The sequence below is a fragment of the Gymnoscopelus braueri genome (genome assembly GCF_963280865.1).
Source record: "Gymnoscopelus braueri genome assembly, chromosome: 21".
NCBI lineage: Eukaryota > Metazoa > Chordata > Actinopteri > Myctophiformes > Myctophidae > Gymnoscopelus > Gymnoscopelus braueri.
The window spans coordinates 14,162,981-14,188,020 of NC_137623.1; the positions used below are offsets into that span (position 1 = coordinate 14,162,981).

Sequence of the window (25,040 nt, forward strand, 5' to 3'; positions counted from 1 at the left end):
AAAAGTACCTCAAAATTGGACTTAAGTACAGCACTTGAGTAAATGTACTTAGTTACTTTACACCACTGTCAAAAATGATTGGTCTTATGCCATGTGTCTTATGCCAAGTGTATGTAGATATCTCGATTTGTTTTATGTTCTCGTTAACATGCTTATTTAATGAGGGGGGGGGGGAGTCGCAGCCAGAAAAGGTTGAGAACCACTCATCAGTGGTGTAAAGTAACATAGTGCATTTACTCAAGTACTGTACTTAAGTCCAATTTTGAGGTACTTTTCTTTACTGGAGTATTTCCAATTGTCTATACTTTTACTTCTACTCCACTACATCTCAGAGGCAAATATTGTACTTTTACTCCACTACAATTATTTGAAAACTTTAGTTACAAGTTACTTTGCACATATAAATGATTACATTATAAAACATACTTTAACCACTTTAGCTCCATTTTATACCTAGGCTATTTGAAAATAGCCGATCTATAAGCTCACAAGCGAGCTTGTAGATCTGCTATTTTCAAACATTTTAGTACTTTTACTAAAACACGACGTGACGCAGGGTGAGCTTGTAGATCTGCTATTTTCAAACATATTAGTACTTTTACTTTAGGTACTTTAAGTACATTTGGATACCAATAGTGTTGTACTTTTTTACTCAAGTCAATTTTGATTTCCGGACTTTTACTTACTACTTCTACATTGCAGTATGGATACTTGTACTTAAGCAAAAACATTTGAGTACTTTTACCATCCACTCCCACTGATATAGCAGGTCTAAAAGTGGACCGCTTGGGCAGGCTGCCCTACCTTGAGCGTGTCGGCACAGAGGACGTACTCGTGCAGGGCGGGCACTAGGACCTCGGCCAGGTGGTCGATCTGCTCCTCGGTCTCCTTGCCGCAGAGCTCGGCGCAGCCGGCCACGCCGTTCAGGGGCTCGGCCAGCGTCCCCTCCGAGTCGGCCCACTGGCTGTAGGTGGGCCCGTACTGCCTCAACTCGTCCAGGTACTCTGCAGTAGGGATGGATGGGGCGATTAGTGGTTATTATCACGATTTTTTAATTTATTTATAAATGCTCACAACAAATCGTGTCGCAGAGATCTTAACCCTTTAAGACCTGGAACGCATCTGTGTCACTTTTTGATTTGAGCTAAAAAAATAAAGCATTCTTTTACACTTGGGCTATTCAAAAATAGCAGATCTACAAGCTCGTAGCGCGGCACCGAGTGCCGCGCTACGAGCTTGTAGATCTGCTATTTTTGAAAAATTATGAAAATGTGTGCAAATCTTTTTTAATATATATTGTTTTAAAGCGAACATTTTTAACGAAACTCTTTGCTTCTGGGGGTTCCCTGGAACTAAATATTTTGAGATGGGGGTCGGCGGCCAAACACATAATTTTGAGGGTCCTTGACATGAAAAAGTTTGAGAACCACTGATATAGAAACATACGTTTTTCAGAAAACTGTTAAGATTTAGAAGACATTAGTTAGAATCGGCCTCAGGCCTTAACACATTGAATGCCAATCGCGTAGATCTACGCGAACCTATTTAAAGCCGCAGCGTGCCAGTCGCGTAGATCTACGCGAACCGCCGATTCCCATGTTAATCGCCCAAGGTGCACTTTCCGAATTTTTTTGATCCATTTCCGTTTCCGGTTTTCGGTCGGAAACGGAATTATTCGGGTTCCGGTTTTTTCGATCGTATCCGCTTCCTGTCTGGGATCCTGTTTAAAACTCGATTTTCTCGGTTTGTTGTTTTTCTCCTCGCTGATCACTGTTTAGCGTGTATCGGCTGTAGCTTCAAGATGGCGGCTCGCATTTGGAAACGGTTTTCGCTGGACGTTTCTCACGGATCCGCTGTGTGTTTAGAACCAAATGAACGCGCACTTTTAACTTATTTAGCGAGGTCTGTGGCGACATGATAAAAACAAAAAAACAACAATAAAACGCTGGCACTGGTGAGTACATTATGAGATTAAACTCTGGCATGGAATGTGTTAATGGGTTAAATTAACCCATTCAATCCGGGAACTTTTCCGTGTCATTTTATATTTCTTTGGCTATTGAAAAATAGCAGATAATATACAAGCTCATAGTGTGGCACCAAGCCGCCCACAGAGTAAATATGTTGACCCCCCCATCTCACAATATTAAGTTCCAGGGACCCCCCAGAAGCAAAGCTTTCAGTTATGTTCGCTTTAAAATATATATATATATATATTCAAAGATTTGCACAGATTTTCATGATTTAAAAGAAAGATAGCAGATCTACAAGCTCAAGAGCTTGTATATCAGTTAATTTTGAATAGCTAAAGTATAAGATAATGGTTAAAGTGGTTCAAATCTAAAATGACAGATGCTTTTCCCGGTCTTACTCATTATCTGCCAAAAACGTTTATAAACGTTTTTGAGAATTTAGCTATTTAGCTATTACTACACATTGAATGCCAATCGCGTGGATCTACGCGAACCTATTTAAAGCCGCAGCGTGCCAGTCGCGTAGATCTACGCGAACCGCCGATTCGCGTCCAGGTGCACTTTCGGATTTTTTTTGATCCACTTCCGTTTCCGGTTTGATGACCGGAAACAGAATTATTTGGGATCCGGTTTTGACGATCACGTCCGCCCTCGTTCTACAGACGAAACTGAAACTCAATTCTCTTCCTGTAGTTTTTTCTCCTCGCATATCACAGTTTAACGTAATCCGCTCTAACTACAACATGGATGCCCCGTTTGACACGTGGTTTTCACTGGGAGATACAGTGAGATGTCGCCGATGTAAACAGACCGTGTACGGCTCAATCTTAAGGATTTTAACAAGATCTATGGCAACATGAAAAAAACAAAAAAACAACAATAACACGTTGGCACTGGTGAGTACATTATGAGATTAACCTCTGGCAGTCAATGTGTTAACGGCAAAAACATTTTTTTTACAAAAGAAAATCTAAAATTCTTCTATATTTTTTGGGTTTTTCCGTTTATCCGTTCGTTAAGGAGAACTAGGAGATAACATTTTCCAAAAAGTTGCTGCTCCATTCACTTCAAAATAAATCTAAGTACTAGCTTAGAAAACACTGGCAGTCTGAGGGGGTAAAAAAAAAAAACTCTGGCAGTTTAAGAGTTAATACGTATAATTTTCCATAATTCTTCCCCAGCTGGGAGAACACCTTGGAAACCCCCGTAATAAGACTCTTGCACCGTACCTCTCTGTTCCTTGATGATCCTCTGGGTGACCTTGTCCAGGGAGGACATCTTGTTGCTGAAGTTGTCTGCGTACTCCTGCATGGAGCTGAACTCCTCCGGCCGGCTCCTCAGGCCTCGGACGGAGTGGGCCACCGCCCGCACCGTGTCCCCCATGCGGCTCAGGAAGCCCGGACCCTGCTTCTTGTGAGGGTTCAACTCCTGCAACAAGACCCCGGTCATTTTAGATTGTAACCACTTTAACTATTATTTTATGTTATATATTCCTGTTGCGAAAACAAGCCACATTCAACTAGCCTGGCATTGGCCAGACTGATAACGTGGATTCACTTGGGGAGGAACGTGAGAGTGAATCCACGTTATGAGCTAAGCTTGTAGATCTGATATTTTTTGGGGGGAAAAAATCGTGAAAATGTGTGCAAATCTTTGAATATATAGGCCTACATACATTTTTAACTCAAATCTCTGCTTCTGCAGGTGTCCCTGGAACAAAATATTTTGAGATGGGGGGGTCCACGGACAAATACATATAATTTTGGGTGGTCCTTGAAAAGTTTGAGAACCACTGATATAATAGCAACATAAGTAAAAAAAAAAAAAACATATTCAAAGATCTACACAAATTTTAACGATTTTTCAACAACAAAAAAATGCAGATCTACAAGCTTGTAACGCAGCACTCGGTGCCGCGCTACGAGCTTGTAGATCTATATTTTTGAATATCCCAAAGTACAAAATAATGGTTATAGCTAAAACATCTAAAATGACACATATATGCGTATATGCAAGCAATCAGTTAAAAATTAAGAGTAGAATCTTATGAGCCCGGGGGACATGCGTTCCTGCATGGTCAGCTTTTTTTTCAATGCGCAGCGAGGCTTGGGATTATAGAAACCACCCTTAGATCGGTTTCATTTCCTTTCTTTTTCACGGCTCATCTTTGGATAATAGATACCACCCTTAGATAGGTTTCATTTTTGTTTGTTTTTTACGGCTCGTCTTCGAAAATATAAACAAAGGCTTTGCTCTCAATATACTGTACAGTAGCTGATAAAGAGACAACTAGGAAAGCAAAGAGCTATTCCCTCTCTCTCCTCCGCTCCATTCAGTTCAGATTTCAGGCATGCTTTGTATTGCGTTTTACATTTAATTTGGCTATATTTGAAGAGTTGCATTCTGGAGGAGGCAGATCATTACATTTGCAAAATGAAATGACTTATATCATTGAATAAATTAAAAAAAACGTATTTTCTATCAATGAAGCGCCCCATGAAGCATTGCATTCATGGAGCTTTTTTTTGTCGCATTCCTAAGCCAATCATTGTATTACCGGTGGAAAGATGCTAATGTACGGAAATATACCCGGTCAATTATTGGCTTAGGAATGCGAAGTCATTGTGGGGGTGAACTACACCTTTAAATTCTTTGATATTTTGTGTTGCTTAGAACCAGGGAGGTATGTCATTACTCATTAGAGGGAAAAAAAAAAGCTGATCTACAAGCTCACGACGCATCGCAATACAATGCGTTGTGAGCTTGTAGACCGGCTATTTTAGCTGTTTTAGAAATATGTTTGAAAGTATACAGCAAGTTCTGACTTCTCATAGCTGAGGGTTAGCACTACTAGCCTGGTAAACCCCCCTCCCTCCGGAAATCTCATTTGCAATTGATTTCAGGAAGGAGTCTGGCCTACAGGCCTGTATGGGCAGGGGTGCACATAACTGGTGCGCAGGTGCGCATGCGTCGTCAAAATGCATGCTGCGCGGCACATCAGACGAAAGGAAGCGCTTTCGCGCACCAACAGCTGGGACCGCTGGGACAGGAATTTACTTCCTGAAGCCACACTCACACAATCACGCTAAAGCACAAGTCGGACCCATACACAGCCATTAGGCTGAGGGGGAGGGGACGCATGCTGCACGTGATTGTGTGAGTGTGGCCTCGAATCCTGACACACAGACACAGTCAGTCGCACGCAGCACGCTGCTTGCTGTGTTACAGGCACTCGTCACCGATGATGAACAAACCGTGATGGTGCAAAATATGCTGTGAACGTCCCAATCTGGCGGATAAAATCAGCGCAGCACAGGGCACCAACCTTGGGGGGGGGGGCACCAAACGGGGGGCACCAAACGGCGTGGATAGAGTAAAAGTAAATTCCGTGCCTCAAAAAATAAGTTAGAGAGCGTTTTCAAGTTTTAAAACCAAAACCAAAAACTGCAGACAGAAAAAATGGCTGCCATTCCATTTTGGTCGGCTGCACTCAGTTCCATTCGGTTTCACTCGAACCCGCCACCTGATTGGCCAACCTTCGCTGTCAATCACAGAACAATGAGCGAGGACGCTGATAGGAGAGTACTGTACTTAAGTACCATTTTGAGGTATTTCTAACTGTCTATACTTTTACTCCACTACATCTCAGAGGCAAATATTTGACTCCACTAAAATTATTTGAAAACTTTAGTTACTAGTTACTTTGCAGGTATAAATTATTACATTATAAAACATACATTAACCACTTCAGCCCTATTTTATACTTCGGCTATTTGAAAATAGCCGATCTACAAGCTCACAACGCATCGTGACGCGTTGTGAGCTTGTAGATCTGCTATTTTCAAACATTTTAGTACTTTTACTGTTGGTACTTTTTTTTGGTATACTGCTGGTTCCTCCAAACTGGGAACAAACACGCTCCTCTAACCTTTAGGCCACCGCCGGGTTGGCGAGTGTTGTTCATTTCAGGCCGTGGTTTCCACTAACTGTACATTCCCAGTTAATCAGATTACTAGCTTAATGCTTTAAAACTTTGAACGTGTGCTTGAATGCACTCTTTGTCCGTCCAATCGTCCATACTGTTACAACCTTCAGCTACGCAGTCTCGTAATGGAAGGACTTGTTTGAACTAGTTGAAAGCTTTGTAGCTTTTGTATGTAACTCTGAGTTGTGCGGGTCCTTGGCCCTAATGCATAACAAACCGGGGGGTCGATTAAAGTAGAACCACTGCTCTGTTCACACCAGTGTTGACTAAATACCATAAGATTTTAGTCGACTAATTCTACAGTTGATTTAGTCGACTAAAATGTATTTTAGCGGTGCCTTGATAGCGTTGTAATGGCTGATCTAACACTTGGTTGCATGCTGAAAATAGCAGATCTACAAGCTCACAACGCGTCGCGCTGCGATCACCGATCACGTTGTGAGCTTGTAGGTCTGCTATTTTCAGACCTTTTTTTTAATTATAATTATATTTTTTTTAATTATAACTTACAGGAGTTCTTACTGTATTGTATGTGTGATATGAAATGTGAGCTTACCATAATCAAAGTAATCCTTAATCACATTCCATCATATTCAAACAAAATCAATGTATTTTATTAGATATTATATTGATATTATAGCTATTTTCTCCAGCTCCCTGTGGTGCATGAACCCCCCACCACTATTGTGTGGGGTGGGTCTATGATGGACCCACCACGCACAATAGTGGTGGTCCCCAGGTTGCTCTTAGTCAGGATGGTGGTCCCTGGGTCAAAATCAGTTGAAAACCCCTGGTTTAAAGGCCCCCAGTTTGACATGCATTAGGCTACGGACCCCCATTTAATGGCATTTCCATCTCTGGGACCACAGTTCATATTGTAAAATCAATGTTAATTTAACTCTGAGAGTGTACAAATGAAACCAAATGGACCCGTTACACTCTCAAAATGTGTACACTCTCAGAGTTACAGACCCATAAGGGTCCATTTGGTTCCTGACTATCCATCCATTTAGCTGGGGATCCCCCGGGAACTCCCTCAAGGACCCCCGGGGGACCCCCTGTATCATATGATGTGTACCTGAGCGGTGAGGAACACTTTGAGGTGTGAGCTGGAGGACAGGATGGGGTGTTCTGCGATGCGGTTCAGGAAGCGATGCAGGGCTCTCCTCCTGGTCTCGATGAAGTCGTTGTTGAAGCGTTCCACCATGCCTTTCATCACAAACTTCTCTGGCAGCGGCTGTGGGGATGAAAACGCCATGTGGCTTGTTTTATTCTGACTCATTACAGACTAGAGGTGCAACAGTTAACACATTGAGTGCCAAAACATTTTTGTGTCAATTAATTGATATATAAACAGTTTAAGAAAAAAACGTAGTTTTTTTTTGTTTTTTGGGAAAACGTAGATTTACGTTTTTGGCAGGGAATGTGTTACATTTTGATACCAATACTTTTGTACTTTTACTCAGGTACATTTTGAATTCGGAACCTTTACCTGTAACACTTCTACATTGCAGTATTGATACTTTTACCTAAGTAAAACATTTGAGTACTTTTTCCACCACTGGTATACCTACATTATATGATGAGTGTGGGGTGAGTCTCCACAGCTGTATACCTACATATATGATGAGTGTGGGGTGAGTCTCCACAGCTGTATACCTACATATATGATGAGTGTGGGGTGAGTCTCCACAGCTGTATACCTACATATATGATAAGTGTGGGGTGAGTCTCCACAGCTGTATACCTACATTAATGATGAGTGTGGGGTGAGTCTCCACAGCTGTATACCTACATTTATGATGAGTGTGGGGTGAGTCTACACAGCTGCATACCTACATATATGATGAGTGTGGGGTGAGTCTACACAGCTGCATACCTACATATATGATGAGTGTGGGGTGAGTCTCCACAGCTGTATACCTACATATATGATAAGTGTGGGGTGAGTCTCCACAGCTGTATACCTACATTAATGATGAGTGTGGGGTGAGTCTCCACAGCTGTATACCTACATTTATGATGAGTGTGGGGTGAGTCTACACAGCTGTATACCTACATATATGATAAGTGTGGGGTGAGTCTCCACAGCTGTATACCTACATTTATGATGAGTGTGGGGTGAGTCTCCACAGCTGTAAACCTACATTTATGATGAGTGTGGGGTGAGTCTACACAGCTGTAAACCTACATTTATGATGAGTGTGGGGTGAGTCTCCACAGCTGTATACCTACATTTATGATGAGTGTGGGGTGAGTCTCCACAGCTGTATACCTACATTTATGATGAGTGTGGGGTGAGTCTCCACAGCTGTATACCTACATTTATGATGAGTGTGGGGTGAGCCTCCTCCAGTTTGCCTTTCAGCCACAGGAAGTCTTGGTATCTCCGGCGCACCTCGTACTCGCTGGAGTCGAACTCGCTGCGTGTGGTCTGCAAGACGATAAAGACGTACAAACTATTTGATAGACGCCACCATTAGTTTTTTTAATTCCTTTCCACACTGTTCCATAGATAGATAGATAGATACTTTATTTGTCCTTGCGGAAATTCATTTTGTGCCAAGCAGCCATCAGGATACAAAAAATCACAAACACAGAACATAATCCACACAATGATTTGAACTCCCTGCAGTGTTATTATGTATTGTTTCTGCAACAATTAACAACTTGAACTTGAAGAGTGCACACTCACCACACACAAGCATGATACAAGCACGTGTGCACACTAGGGCTGGTAAATTCATTTTCGATATTCGAATATTCCTCGAATATGGGGAAAAATATATATTATTTTTTTGTATTATTTTGTTTATGTTTATTTGACAGGGACAATACAAAAAACAATGTATCAAGTTATAAAAACAAACAAAATATATGTTTTATTGGATCTGAGCACTTGATACTTGATTTTTGTATTGTCCCTGTCAAATAACTATTTGCGGGCATTTGAAAATAGCAGATCTACAAGCTCACAATGCGTTGCGATGCGACGCGACGCATTGTGATCTTGTAGATATGCTATTTTCAAAATATTTGTATACATTTTATTAGAGATTACGATTTTTGGGTCCGATAGCCGATCACTGGAAGCAGTATCTGCCGATACCGATATTACCGATCACAGTGTCAAATCCATAAATCCTGTAAAAAATTAAACTCTGAGAGTGTACAAATGGAACCAAATGGACCAGTTAGTTAGTTCCCATACTATCTATCATTTAGCTGGGGACCACTGGAGGTCCCCGGACCCCACTTGGAGAACCACTGTCCTACACACTCTTGTGTCTGTGCGTGTGACACTGTTGCCTGAGGATAGCTGAGGGGGAGATATCCCTCGTTTCTATTCCACATTGTAACCAGTGACTAATCCGTTTTTGTTTGTTGTTAGCACTTAGCAAATAAATTAATAAGCGGAGCAACACTCATTCAGCAGCCTGCTGAGTGAATGAGAGAGAGGGGGAGAAGAGAGACAGGGGAGGGCGGGGTTATGTTGCAGCCTGAGATACTGTGCTTTACAGAGAGAACACTTCTCCATACGACGGTGTTTTACCGAGAGAGTATACTTCTCCATTCAACAGGGTTTTACCGAGAGAGTATACTTCTCCATTCAACAATGTTTTACCGAGAGAGGACACTCCTCCATACAATGGCTATCGGTGAATTTACCCGTGATCATCGAATGTCCCGATCAAAGCCGATAGAGGCATTATCGGCCGATCGCGATCGGTCACCGATCGATCGGAGCATCTCTACATTTTATACATTTGAAAACTTGTGAAATGGGACATTCTGCATAATGAGTAGTCTACTTTTGGTACTTTGAGTACATTTTGATACCAATACTTTTGTACTTTTACTCAAGTAAATTTTGAATTCCAAACTATTACTTGTAACAGAGTATTTCTACATTGCAGTATTGATACTTTTACAAAACAAATTGAATATTTTTTTCACCACACACACACACACCCCCACCTTGGTTTCTACTCTGTACACAATGAAGGTCTCGATGGCGGTGACGTGGCTCTCTGGGTTGTCCACGGTGATGAAGATGTCTTTGGCGTCGTGGTCGGTGGCCTCCTCCTCCTCCTCCTCCTCCTCCTCCCCTTCCAGCCTGTACTGGTTGACCATGGAGCCGGGAGAGCGCGGCATGCTGGGACACAGCACAGGACTGCCGTCTGTCAGGGACGTGTTCTGGAACATAGACAGACAACAAGACAGGACGACCGCTATTAGCTAACAGCTGACCACATTCACACTGGACAGTCGTTGCTGTCTGATTGATTGATTGAATACTTTATTTAGAAAAGACATGGGAGTACAATTCACAATACAAGGTCCTCTAAACTGGATCGCTCATACAAGCACAGTGGCTTATTTAAAATGAGATCCCCACGCACTCAAATCATGATGACATTTAACCCATTAAGACCTGAAGCAGATTCTACAAAATGTATGTTTTGAATGTTTGTTTCTATATCAGTGGTTTTCAAACATTGTCATGTCAAGGACCCCCAAAAAGGATATGAATTTGGCCGCGGACCCCCCATCTCAAAATATTTTGTTCCAGGGACCCCCAGAAGCAAAGATTGGAGTTAATGTTTGCTTTAAAATAATATATATATTCAAAGATTTGCACACATTTTCACGATTTTTCAAAAATAGCAGATCTACAAGCTCATAGCGCGGCACTCGGTGCCGCGCTATGAGCTTGTATATCTGCTATTTTTGAATAGCTAAAGTATAAAATAATGCTTTTTAGCTTAGGTTAAGACTTTGGAATTGCAGCCTCCTGAAGGTGTCTCTTTAGGGCAGTTTTGAAAGTGGAGTAGGGTTTTACACTCCTTTACTCCTTTTGGTGGGGCATTCCACATTTTTCTTGCATAGCATGAGAAAGAGCTCATTCCCTTGTTTGTGCCAAATCTGGGTTGAACATGATCAGTGGAGCTGCCTCTGGTGTTCTGCTGTCGGGCAGAAACCTCTTATCTCCATATTCTAACCTTTCCTTTTTTGTATTACTTAGATTTTTATCCTACCATTTTGTAACCCATATTTTTCACCCAGTGCCAATTGTCTAAGTAATCCTGGGCGCTACACTCCCCTCTGTGCCAGCCTAGGGAGAGCCCAGAGCCGAGCTCATGCCTCCTTCAATGCATGAGAGCTAACAAGCCTTCTTATCACCTGATAGGGGGGACGTAGCGTGTGGAAGGAACACGTTATTCCAACCAGTTCCTTTCCCCTCCATCAGGCGCCCCGGCTGACCAGGGGGAGGCAGTTTTCTTACGTAAATGAACGCCCTACTTGATCACACTACAGTGTCACACAAAAGTATTAAAAGTAGCAGATCCACAAGCTCGCGCAACGCGTTTTTGAGCTTGTAGATCTGCTACTTTAGCCGTTTTTCTTTTTTAGTTTTCTTTATCCTGAAAAGTAACAGTTTTGAACATTATGAGGTTTCCACCCGACAGGGATGAGGTCTAGCTTTGGGCCACGACAGTTAATCGAACCAATCGATTTAACAAATTATTTTAAAAAATTGCTCCGAGTTGGCCTACAAGGCAACCATAGACATGGCAACCCCATACCTTCAAAGCCAGTGATCCAACCCTATAGCTACAAGCCCTCCCGCTCACTCAGATCAGGTCCCCAGATGACAGTTACCGTATTTTCCGCACTATAAGGCGCATCTGAGTATAAGGCGCACCTTCAATAAATGTATTATTTTCATATATAAGGCGCACCGCATTATAAGGCGCATCCGCACTATAAGGCGCACTGACGGTGCGGCTTATAGTGCGGAAACCAAGGGAACCAATATTGATACATATATAAGGCGCATCGGATTATAAGGCGCATCCGCACTATAAGGCGCACTGACGGTGCGCCTTATAGTGCGGAAAATATGGTAAGTGAAAACCCGAAAAACCCGAAAAGCTTTGAACTGAGCAGATTGGATCTTCCGTTCCAGAGATAATGACCAAAACATCTTGAAAACGGCCACTTTCGACGATTTTCTATGTTTGAGTTCTGGCCATTTTCGGCAGTTTTTTTTTTATAACACAGGCTAGGAAGGTCAGACGGCGACCAACTAGATAAGTTCACTTTGAGCTGCATTCACTCAAATAATCGCGATCAACGATTAATTGTGTTTTTGCTATTGAACATTGGAACATATGAATGCAGTTTGTATTTCGGTCTGCCTTTTAGGCTTCGTAATAAAAAAAAATGCACAGGGCAGATATATAACAAATAACTGAAAAATACAAAGAAAGTATTGACATATTTAATAATGTTATACATGTAACATTTTCAGAGATAGCTGATGGTTCTCAAACTTTTTCGTACCAAGGACCCCCAAATTCATACGTATTTGGCTGCGGACCCCGACCTGAAAATGTATTGTGCCAGGGACCCCCAGAAGCAAAGATTTGTGTTAAAAATGTAAAAAACATTTTTTTAAAGATGTGCACACATTTTCAAGATTTTTCAAAAATAGCAGATCTACAAGCTCATGAGCTTTGTAGATCTGCTATTTTTGAATAGCCAAAGTATAAAATATGGATAAAGGGGTTAAAAGGATTGCGACACTTTATTAACTAATTTAGCTGGGGACCACCTGATATCCCCCAAGGATCCCCTGGGGGTCCCCGGACCCCACTTTGAGAACCAATGCTATACAAGGGGCAAAGAAAAAGAAGCTAAAATACAAAATGCATAACCAGAATAGCCAGCCCTAAAAAAAAAAAAAGTAGCGGTTTGGTTGAGACCTCTGGCAGAGAGCTAACAGTACAATCATGTTGAGTGATCCATCGCCAACAATACCTCATGACCTCAAAACCCATGATAGCATCGCTCCATGCTGGGTGGATGGCGGGGCCTCTCCACAATGGCTTTGATTCCATTTCCCTTTTACCGTGTGCTCTTGAATACACAATGGTTGGTTTTGTACAGTAACCTGAATTTTGACAGCGGCCCAAACACACGAAAAACAGCACCGTGTCCCTGACTCCCTGGATCGGAGCTAACATTGTCCAGAAAAGCCCCTGCCAGAACATTCTGGTGGTGGTGGCCCCCACTTTTGGGCCCCTGGCGGGGGATGGGCAATATGTAAGGGCTGTCAGGATTACAAATTCAAGTTGACGATTACTTAGTCACTCAAAATAATTGCGATTAACGATTTAATTGTGCGTTTGACATTGAACTTTGGAACATATGAATACAATTTACATATTTCTGTTTGCCTTTTATGTAATGAAAAAATTGCACAGGGCAGATGTGACAAATAACTTAAAGGAGGAGTTCACCCAAAAAATGACTTATTTTTTTGTATCAATTGCACACCCCATGAAGCCTTGAATTCATGGATTTATTTTTTATAGAAAATAAGTCATTTTTTGGGTGAACTATTCCTTTAAATTTACAAAGAAGTGATTGACATATTTAATAATTGTATACATGTCAAAATATCAGAAGTAGCTGATCTACAAGCTTAATATAAAAAAAAGCAGAAATAGCTGATCTACAAGCTTACAACGCGTCAAAGTGACGCGTTGTAAGCTTGTAGATCAGCTATTTCTGCTTTTTTTAATATTTAAAAATGTATGAAAAATCATCAACATGGAAATGATGGCAATTATGCAAAAATAACTGCGATTATCTCAAATAATTGCGATTCGACGATTATGTAATAATTGTGACAGGCCGTAGCGATATGACTTCAAATCAATATCACGATTATTTCAAACTTTTGCACTTTGTACAAAATAAAAAATAGCTGATCTACAAGCTCACAATGTGACGTGTTATTTCCACTATTTTTGTACACCAAAATTGCACAATGACGTATAATACAGGGCTAGATGGTAATTGATTTAGTTGATGTAACAAGAAAAACCCGCTTCTCGATTAACCCACGTGAGCACGATTGCTATTGGTTCTAAATATCGGCACCCTCCTGCTGCGTTTTGTATCTGACATTTATTTTTTTTCCTCTGAAGTTTTCACTGTAATTATGGCTCCCTGTCCGCTGTCACAGACAACTGTACTGTAAAACACACTGTCCCCATTGTTCCAACTTGATTCATGTCACAGTCAAATGATGTGTCGTGCGTCTGTGCAGCGTATGCAAACGTCCAGGGAACCAGCACAAACTGAAGTGCTTTTCTTTTTTTCAGTATGTAACTGTGTTTATATAACAATAAATATAATATTTTTTTTACCCATAATTCCCCTCTATACCAGCCGTCATCAGCCACTGGAGCAGAGTGGTGGTGTTTATACCTGCAGAAACACACTGTCCTCTCACTGTGTTTTCGGTGCTTTCACCGTTTGTTTTGGTAGACACTAGACATGGATGATTTAGTTTTTCAAAACATACCGAAATACAGCGAGAGGGCAGTGTGTTTCTGCAGGTTACCAGAAACTTACCACCACCACACTACTCTAGTGGCTGATTACTGCTGGTATTGGGGGAGAAAAAAAAGTGTGTGTGTGTCTCTCTCACACACACACACAGACACACACACACACACACAAACACACACACACACACACACACACACACACACACACACACACACACACACACACACACAGTAGACATAGTAAAGGCCTGTATTCATAAAGATATCTAGGTGAAAAAGTACAAAGGTACAAATTGGTAAAAATACATACAGTATCAAAGTCATGTCTTGTAAAATCTGCTATTTTTGAATACACAAAAATACACAGTACAAAATAGGGCTTAAATGTTCAATGCATATTTTGTAATAATAGACTAAAATTGACAAAGTAACTTGTGACTAAAGTTTAAGTACTGAAAATGTAAATTAAGTACAATTATACATACATAAGAAGTGTAGTACTTAAAGCGGCACTATGTAATATAATTTGTTGTCCAATCTGTATTGGAGAGTATGTTCATAAAATAATATAACAAACTTATACAATTGTATTTTGTCTCCCTACTCTTCTATTGAGACATTTAGATTGTGTCAAAGGTCATGTCTCACCTATAGACACAGGATCTGACACTAAGTTTGACCTGATGGTCAAGATTAAATTTATCCCTGAGCAAGCATGCAATCTCTATAAACTCAATGGTTAAAAAAAAAAAGAAAAAAAGGTTTAAGTAAGTACAGTACTCGAGTAAATGTACTTAGTTACTTTCCACCACAGCTGAAGCTTTCGCCCCTTTTTGTATCGGTCTGTTTCCTGTACAAACAACTGGGAGAAGAGATACAGTGGTCAGCAGAAAAAGCCACACACACACACACACACACACACACACACACACACACACACACACACACACACACACACACACACACACACACACACACACACACACACACACACACACACACACACACACACACACACACACACACACACACACACACACACACAGTTATCAGCAGTACTCGAGTGGTCCAGTCATTGCATCCACACATGGAAACTTTACAAAGCATGACCCATGTTTTCCAAATACGCTGAAAATGGCAAAGACGTTGTTTTACAAAAAAGTTCAGGATTAACAGCTAATGTGAAGAATGGAATTAAGATTTAGGGCCTGCAACAAGCCTATGGATTATTCTTTTTTTTAAATATATATATCAACAAATCAGTGGTGTAAAATAACTAAGTACATTTACTCAATTACTGTACTTAAGTACTGTTTTGAGGTATGTTTTACTTTACTGGAGTATTTCCAATTTTCAATACTTTTACTTCTTCTCCACTACATCTTAGAGGGAAAATATTGTACTTTTACGCCACTATAATTATTTTAAAACTTTAGTTACTGGTTACTTTGCAGATATAAATGATCATTTTATAAAACATACATTAACCACTTTAGACGTTATTTTATACCTAGGCTATTTGAAAATAGCCGATCTACAAGCTCTGTGAGCTGTCAAAAACCCCACAGACTCAAAATCCCTGGTGTTATGTGAAGTGCAGAAGTGTACCAAAATGGACACATTCCAAGAGTGTTTTAAATGGAACCAAATGGACCCGTAACTCTAAAGCAGTGGTGGGAAAAGTACTCGAAGGTTTTACTTAAGTAAAAAGATGAATACTGCAATGTAGAAACACTCTGTTACAAGTGAAAGGCCTGTGTTCAAAATGTTACTTGGGTAAAAGTACAAAAGTATTGGCATCAAAATGTTTGAAAATAGCATATCTACAAGCTCACAACGTGCCGCGATGCGACGCGTTGTGAGCTTGTAGATCGGCTATTTTCAAATAGCTTAAGTATAAAATAGGGCTAAAGTGGTTATTAATGTACGTTTTATAAAATGTACATCTGCAAAGTAACTAAAGTTTTCAAATAATTGTAGTGGAGTAAAAGTACAATATTTTCCTCAAGAGATGTAATGGAGTAGAAGTAAAAGTAAATTGTAAATACTCAAGTAAAGTAAAAGATTCCTGAAAAGTGTACTTAGTTAGGTACAGTAATTGAGTAAATGTACTTAGTTACTTTGCACCACTGCTCCTTAAGTTAAATGTACAGACACTTCCATGTGTTACACTCTTAGGAGGGAGTTCCCAGGTCCTTTCGGGCGTCAAGAGGAAAATAACATCACCTGATCCGAGTGAACTTTGATTCCATTTCTGTTGAATCAAGCCTGCCTGAGAGCGCTGATTCATGACAAAATGACAACAAAGTAGTCCTAATGTCCCCTTGATGCCTGCTGGATCAGGTATCAATGCCATCAGCTGATGATCAGTATCATTGACACTGATCATCAGTATCAATGCAAAACATATTTAACAGACTGAGTGGAGAAATGCATGACAACAGCTTATTATCAGCAGTGGTGGGGAAAAAGTACTCAAATGTTTTACTTGAGTAAAAGTATCAATAATGCAATGTAAAAGTACTCCGTTACAAGTAAAAGGATCCAGAATTAAAAATGTACTTGAGTATAAGTACAAAAGTATTGGTATCAAAATGTACTTAAAAGTACCAAAAGTAAAAGTACTAAAATGTTTGAAAATAGCCTTGGTATAAAATAGGGCTGAGGTGGTTAATGTATGTTTTATAATGTAATAATTTATATCTGCAAAGTAGCTAAAGTTTTCAAATAATTGTAGTGGAGTAAAAGTACAATATTTGCCTCTGAGATGTAGTGGAGTAGAAGTAAAAGTACCGAAAATTGGAAATACTCCAGTAAAGTAAACATACCTCAAAATTGTACTTAAGTACAGTACTTGAGTACATGTACAGTACTTAGTTACTTTACACCACTGATTATCAGTGGTGGAAAGTGGTGGAAAGTAGCCAAGTACATTTACTCTGGTATACTGTACTTTGAGAGACTTTGACTTTACTTGAGTATTTATATTTTTCTTTGCTTTGTACTGTCTCCACTAGACTACAGGTCCAAATATTGTACTTTTTTCAGTCCACTACAAATCAACCCGAAAACTTTAGTTACGAGTTAGGCTACTTTCTAGATTTGTGTCATTAACACAAAACCCCTATTCGATACAATACACGCTCAGAAAGTGTTGCAAGGCAACATGTTGTGAGCTTGTAGATCTGCTATTTTCAAAAGATTTATATACATTTGAAAACTCGTGAAATGGGACATTCTTTTGCTACTTCTAAGTATATTTTGATGCCGATATGTTTGCACTTTTACTCATTTACTTTTAAATCAAAGTATTGATACTTTTACTTAAATAAAACATTTGAGTACTTTTTCCACCACTGCCCATTGTAGAACTGAGTGTCATGTCCTTACAATGAGTTCATTGGGACATGATGACGTCACAGCTCGTCCACCTGGACAACTCTTTCTGAAGTCCAAAGAAGAAAGTAACTATGTACTCAAGTACTGCACTTAAGAACAGTTTTGAGGTATTTTTTATTTTAATGGAGTATTTCCAATCTTCAGTACTTTGACTTCCACTCCACCACATCTCAGAAGCAAATATTGTACTTTTTACTCCATTACAATATTTTTTCTTAGTTACCAGTTACTACTTTGTAGATTTGGATTATTATTACAAAACATACATTAACACTATTTAAACTTTGGCTATTTTCAAAAGATTTTCATACATTCTATACATTTTGAAAACTTGTGAAATGGGACCCTTCTGCATAATGAGTACTTTTACTTTTGGTACTTTAAATACTTTCTGAACACTTATACTTTCACTCAAGTAAATTTGTAATCCCATACTTTTACTTGTAATAGAGTATTTCTCTATTGCAGTACCGATACTTTTACTTCAGTATACTTTTTACTTCAGTAAAAGTACTTTTTCCAACTATAACTGTCTCAGATCTAGACGTATTTATGATTCTGACGTTTTCAATCTATGAGAGTTGTAGGGTTCACCCCCCATGGACACAGGGACTTTCTGCACTATGCCCCGTAGACACTCCAAACATGTACAAATTGAAAATAAAGGTGCTTACCCCCAAGCCCCAAATGTTAACTGTCTCTACGCGGTAGTAGTTTAATGTAATAATCCATATCTTTCAATAAATAAGTGTTTTAATTCTGTCTGTGGCCGATTCTGTCGGAAGTTCCCAATGGGCGGTAGAGACGGGTAGTGACGCGCCCATCTGGTGAAACCCGGAATTACACTAAATGTAAACAGGAAGTAAACGAGGGTGAAAAAAAGGCGTTCGGCCACAGACGGCATTAAAACACTTCTTTATTGAAAAATATGGATTATTACATTAAACTACTACCCCGTAGCGAGAGTTAACATTTGGGGCGTGGGGGTAAGCATCTTTATTTTCAATTTGTACATGTCTGGAGTGCTGAAAGTCCCTGTCTCCATGGGGGGTGAACCCTACAACTCTCGTAGATTGAAAACGTCAGAATCATAAATACGTCTACGAGAGTTGTATTCTACAGCTAGCTCAGATGAGATCCTCACCTTACTGAAAACTTCCAGGTCATCGTCCTCATCCAGATCCTCCAACATATTATTATGATGATGGTTCTGTCCGTGCGCGTCCGTGCGCGCCAACACACACGGCTGCTGCTGCTCTCCCATGGCGGTGGATCACTGAAGAGATCAGGAATCAGAAGTGATCAAACGGATCACATCAGCAGATCTGCTGATGTTGTGAAACTAAACTTCTGTGTCCACTAGTAAAGGGAACTCTCGTCCCTCCTCCTCAGTGCGCAGGAGCGGAAAAACGTTGCCAGGGAAAGGGAAAAATCCACGCAAGAGGACGAGAGAGAGCCAGTGTTGCCACTTGCCAGGTTCTGTAAGAGAAACAAGCAAGTTGTGCAAGCAGGGTCTATGAAAACAAGGCCAAAAGTGACAGGCAGGCTTACAGTAGGGCTAGCCTGTCACGATTACACATTTAAGTTGACGATTAATTGTCACACAAATAATTGCGGTTAACGATTTTGATTGTGTTTTTTGGCATTGAACATTGGAATGTATGAATATAATTTGTATTTCTGTTTGTCTTTTAGGCTTCTTAATCAAAAATTGCACAGGGCAGATAATATATAAGTAATAACTTAAATATACAAATAAATTATTGACAAATGTAATAATTTTTATACTTTAAAAAATAGTGGAAATAGTTGCGTTAAAGGGTAAATAAATTAGTCTAGTTTAACTTATTAATGAAGTAGATACATTATTTGAAAACGTTAGTTACTAGTTACTTTGTAAACATACATGCGAGTACTTCTTCCATCACTGGGTCTATGGTCTCCAGGCTGCTTATAATAAGCTGACTTGGCAACACGGCAAGAGAGGGCAGGGCTCTGGGATCCATGCAGCTGTAACACCGACACTTGTTGCTCTATCGAATACTGTGACTCCAGAGGGCGCTGTTTTGTGTTTTCTACAACTTTTGATAATTTTGTAATTGGCCTATATTTTGATGCCAAGAATACTTTTCTTTTTTTGAACTTTTACTCAGGTTACACGTGAGTTTTACTTGAAACTGAGTACTTGTTCCTCCGGCTGCCATCTTAAGTGGTCAGATCAGTGAGCCCCAGGGCTGCCAACATTGGACTGTCAGAATCCAGGAGATTTTCTTTGGGGGGGGGGGGTCAAGTAATTAGTCAACATTTAGCACAGTCAATGCTCTAGAATGTGTTTTAGAGGATCATATTAAAAATCACTGAATATCAAACCCCCTGGAGTTTCTCTAAGTTAGAAGTACAATGTTACCATCATTTGATTGTCAATGAACTGCCTCACCTCATTACTTAAAAGCAGTGGTGGACAAAGTACTCAACCCCAGTACTTGAGTAAAAGTACAGATACTAATGGTCAAATTTACTCCACAGTAGAAGTAGCTCTGTCAAAATGTTACTCGAGTAACAAACTCAAGTACAAAAGTAGTTGCTTTTAATTATACTTAAGGATTCAAAAGTACATGCTTTAAAAAATACTTATAAAGTGCAAGTACAAGTAAAAGTATAGAAGTACATTTATTTTATATATATGTATATATATATATCAATGCATTTCTGTAATGTTTTCACAATGAATTTATAGAACCTTGTACGCGATGTAGTTTGTCTTCGGTAAGCACAGTAAGCATTTGAAAATGCATGTTTTTTATGTATCATAACATGGACTTCAGATAAGATAAGGCCATGGGGTGCTCTTGGAGGTTTGTCAGGCTGATTCAGCTGCTGATCAGACTCAGCTTGAAGAACTCAAAACTCAAAAAAGTGGTGGATGTACAGTAGCCTATGGATAGGTTTGCGCGCCTGGATGACGTATTTCTGCTTTTATGTAGATCAGGGGTCTTCAATGTTTTTCGGGCCATGGACCCCTTAGCTGATAGAAAGATGAAGAGGGACCCCATACTGTATAGGGCCTATTCTTATTTTTTAGAATGCTTACCATTCTGTGACTGTCGTACAGAAACGTGAATAGCGTGTGCATTGTGGCCTTGCATAGAACTTAGACAATTATGTTCAGCTCACAACCCAGCAGTGGTGTAAAGTAACTAAATACATTTACTCAAGTACTGTACTTGAATGAATTTTTTACTTTACTGAAGTATTTCCAATTGTCTATACTTTTACTTCTACTCCACTACATCTCAGAGGCAAATATTGTACTTTTACTCCACTACAATTATTTGAAAACTTGAGTTACTAGTTACTTTGCAGGTATAAATTATGATATTATGAAACATACGTAAACCACTTCAGCCCTATTTTATACCTCGGCTATTTGAAAATAGCAGATCTACAAACTCACAACGCGTCGCGACGCGTTGTGAGCTTGTATATCTGCTATTTTCAAACATTTTAGTACTTTTACTTTTGATACTTTAAGTACATTTTGATGCCAATACTTTTGTACTTTTACTCAAGTAAATTTTGAATTCCAGACTTTTACTTGTAACAGAGTACTTATACATTGCAGTATTGATACTTTTACTTAAGTAAAACATTTGAGTACTTTTTCCACCACTGCAACCCAGACATCGTCATTGAAATTGTCAGTCAGCTCTGTGCAGTTTTGGAGAAGTAAAAACTCCCAACTAGACACATACAGTAATTTCATGCCAGACAACACTTAGTGAAAGCCATCGAACCTCAGAATGGTGAAGTAGAGCAGGGTGTTCTTCACAGCTTCTGCACAGTTTAACCTGTGACCTGTGTAACATACCGTTTAACCTGTGACCTGTGTAACATACAGTTTAACCTGTGACCTGTGTAACATACAGTTTAACCTGTGACCTGTGTAACATACAGTTTAACCTGTGACCTGTGTAACACAGTTTAACCTGTGACCTGTGTAACATATAGTTTAACCTGTGACCTGTGTAACATATAGTTTAACCTGTGACCTGTGTAACATACAGTTTAACCTGTGACCTGTGTAACATACAGTTTCACCTGTGACCTGTGTAACATACAGTTTCACCTGTGAACTGTGTAACATACAGTTTCACCTGTGACCTGTGTAACATACAGTTTCACCTGTGACCTGTGTAACATACAGTTTCACCTGTGACCTGTGTAACATACAGTTTCACCTGTGACCTGTGTAACATACAGTTTAACCTGTGACCTGTGTAACATACAGTTTAACCTGTGACCTGTGTAACATACCGTTTAACCTGTGACCTGTGTAACATACAGTTTCACCTGTGACCTGTGTAACATATAGTTTAACCTGTGACCTGTGTAACATACAGTTTAACCTGTGACCTGTGTAACACAGTTTAACCTGTGACCTGTGGAACACAGTTTAACCTGTGATCTGTGTAACATATAGTTTAACCTGTGACCTGTGTAACATACAGTTTCACCTGTGACCTGTGTAACATACAGTTTCACCTGTGACCTGTGTAACATACAGTTTAACCTGTGACCTGTGTAACATACAGTTTAACCTGTGACCTGTGTAACATACAGTTTAACCTGTGACCTCTGTAACACAGTTTAACCTGTGACCTGTGTAACATACAGTTTAACCTGTGACCTGTGTAACATACAGTTTAACCTGTGACCTGTGTAACACACAGTTTAACCTGTGACCTGTTTAACACACAGTTTAACCTGTGACCTGTGTAACATACAGTTTAACCTGTGACCTGTGTAACATACAGTTTAACCTGTGACCTGTGTAACACACAGTTTAACCTGTAACCTGTGTGACACAGTTTAACCTGTGACCTGTGTAACACAGTTTAACCTGTGACCTGTGTAACATACAGTTTAACCTGTGACCTGTGTAACACACAGTTTAACCTGTGACCTGTGTAACACAGTTTAACCTGTGACCTGTGTAACATACAGTTTAACCTGTAACCTGTGTAGCAGGCAGTGCCTCCACCAGGTGCACACACGTAGGTGCTTGAGCACCTGCCTGTTTGCTCTCATAGGAGAAATTGCCCTTCTCTTATTTAAATATGGGTCTTGCTGAACCACAGTTTCTCTCCACCCTGCTCTCCTTCAATACAATGTAGGTTAGGTCGCTTCGTATTCTCATCCTGATAAGTCTGAAAACGTTTTAGTTGAGCATGGCAGTATCCATTTTTCTTATAAAACCAGAGTATAAAAGGCACAAAAATAGCAAAATAAGTTGTCAGCACTCACTATGCAATACTTTTAAAGACACGCAGCAGAAGAAGGATATATAAACATTTCTCAGACATAATGTGGGTGTGAAGTGTGGTTTACATTATAGGACATTATGCAAGTAACACTCAAAAGTGTGAACTTGCTACAGTAGGTTCTGTTGGCAGGCTTTTTGTTAGGGCTTATCTATTAATTATTATCATTCATAATTTGTAATTATATGAAGTATGTACACTTTTACTAGACTGGGTCTATATATTGTTTAACTTATCTGTTGCTTAAATTGCGATTGTCCTCCACACAGTGGGGGTTAAAGGGATATTTCACTTTCAAAAAAACTTTTGGTCATTTTATCATCTACTCAGGCCTTTGTGAACCCCCCAGACAGTTTTTAAGTTGCTTGATTCATTATTTAGATATTTGATATTCATTTTATCAGACACGCCCCCTTCCTATACAAACCCATTGTAACTTCAAACTCTATTTTAACCATGTTAGATTCATCAAAAACACCCGTCCTTGCTTCTGGTGACTCACCCTGCCCTCCTAATGCGTGAGGGGGCCGTGTTTTTCAGATTGCTTTTTTCATTTATTTTATTTAATTTTTTTATTGTATTTATTCTTTTTCATTTCCCCCAAAAAATATTAAAAATAAATGAAACTTAACTAACAACTTAAAAACTGTCTGGGGGGTTCACAAAGGCCTGAGTAGATGATAAAATGACCAAAAGTTTTTTTGAAAGTGAAATATCCCTTTAAGTTGGGCAGCCTTTCTTACAATTTAAAACAAACCAAGACAATTAAAACAAACCAAAAAAAGTATCAGAAAAAAAAATGGGTGCCCCCCCTGCAGTACCTCCGCGGACCACCTAGGGGTCACGGACCCCCTGTCGAATACCCATGACGTAGATCCCACAGTGGAGAGTCTGTTTTTTGATTGATTGATTGATTGATGTACTTTATTTAGTAAGACATGAGAACAACAGTACATGGAAGTACAAATTCACAATACAAGGTCTACTAAACTGGAACACTCATTAAGCACTGAGCTTGTTTAAGATCCCCATGCACACAAATCATGATGACATATAACAGACAGACAGATATACACACTACTATACAGAACGTCATACAATCAGCTTACAGGTTGGTATGAAGAGTGAAAGATATGTACAAGAGAAGAAAAAAAATGGGGAGGGGGGGTGGGGGGTAGGTTAAGACTTAGACAGGGGCCATTTTCGAATTGCAGCCTCCTGAAGGTGTATCTTTAGGGTAGTTTTGAAAGTGAGTAGGGTTTTACACTCCTTTACAGGGCATTCCACAGTTTTGATGAATAGCATGAAACGGTACTGTGATAGGTTTCCTTCTTTGAAGAACACAGCGTGTGGCCAATTGCATTTTAGGGAAGAAGGGGGAAAAAAATAAAAATAATGTACTTAGTTACTTTACACCTCTGCTCACAACATGAGCCACAAGTACCCAGACCAACCAGTAGATGTCACTGTCGCACAACCTTTGGGGGAGCACACGCTCGCCATAGTTTAGTGTGTCACTGATAAAAGAAAAGGCCCTGAATTATTATATTAGGTTTTTACTCTGATATTGCACAAATGGAACCCTCACTAGAGTCCATTTGGTTCCAAAAATGGGAACCGACCCATTGTTTGGGAAACAGTGCTTTTCCAACAGGGGTTTAAAGAAAACAAATATCCTGATATATATATATTTTTAAATTCTTTAAAAAAATATATAACCCCGGCCCACATCTGCTTTTTTTGAATAGCCAAAGTGTCAAATATGGTTCAAGTGGTTAAAATTATTGATGACGCTATGAACACATTTTGACCCCCTGGTACCCCGCCAAGGACCCCTGGGGGGTCTACCAGGTCCCCACTTTGAGAACCAAAGCGATAGAGAACAACATGTTCTCGACTTTACCAGGCAGTTGGGTCGGTGCACTACTACTGTATTTGATGGTGAAGACGAAAATCTCCGTTACAAGAGTACAAGACCTCCCTGTGCGGCTGCATC

The 25,040-nt window shown here is 39.8% G+C and overlaps 1 protein-coding gene across 1 annotated transcript in view; it reads right to left on the bottom strand.

Annotated features, from left to right (window-relative positions):
- snx7 (sorting nexin 7) overlaps nt 1–19,098 on the bottom strand; it is a 42,563-nt gene extending 23,465 nt beyond the window's left edge. Inside the window, exons 1-6 of the mRNA XM_080417094.1 lie at nt 18,868–19,098; nt 9,937–10,155; nt 8,282–8,392; nt 7,037–7,195; nt 3,203–3,401; nt 805–1,004 (exon numbers count right to left, since the gene is read on the bottom strand). Coding sequence (XP_080273220.1) covers nt 805–1,004; nt 3,203–3,401; nt 7,037–7,195; nt 8,282–8,392; nt 9,937–10,155; nt 18,868–18,987 — 1,008 coding nt within the window. The 5' untranslated portion in view covers nt 18,988–19,098. The remainder of the gene's footprint in view (nt 1–804; nt 1,005–3,202; nt 3,402–7,036; nt 7,196–8,281; nt 8,393–9,936; nt 10,156–18,867) is intronic.
- Nucleotides 19,099–25,040: the final 5,942 nt, after the last annotated feature.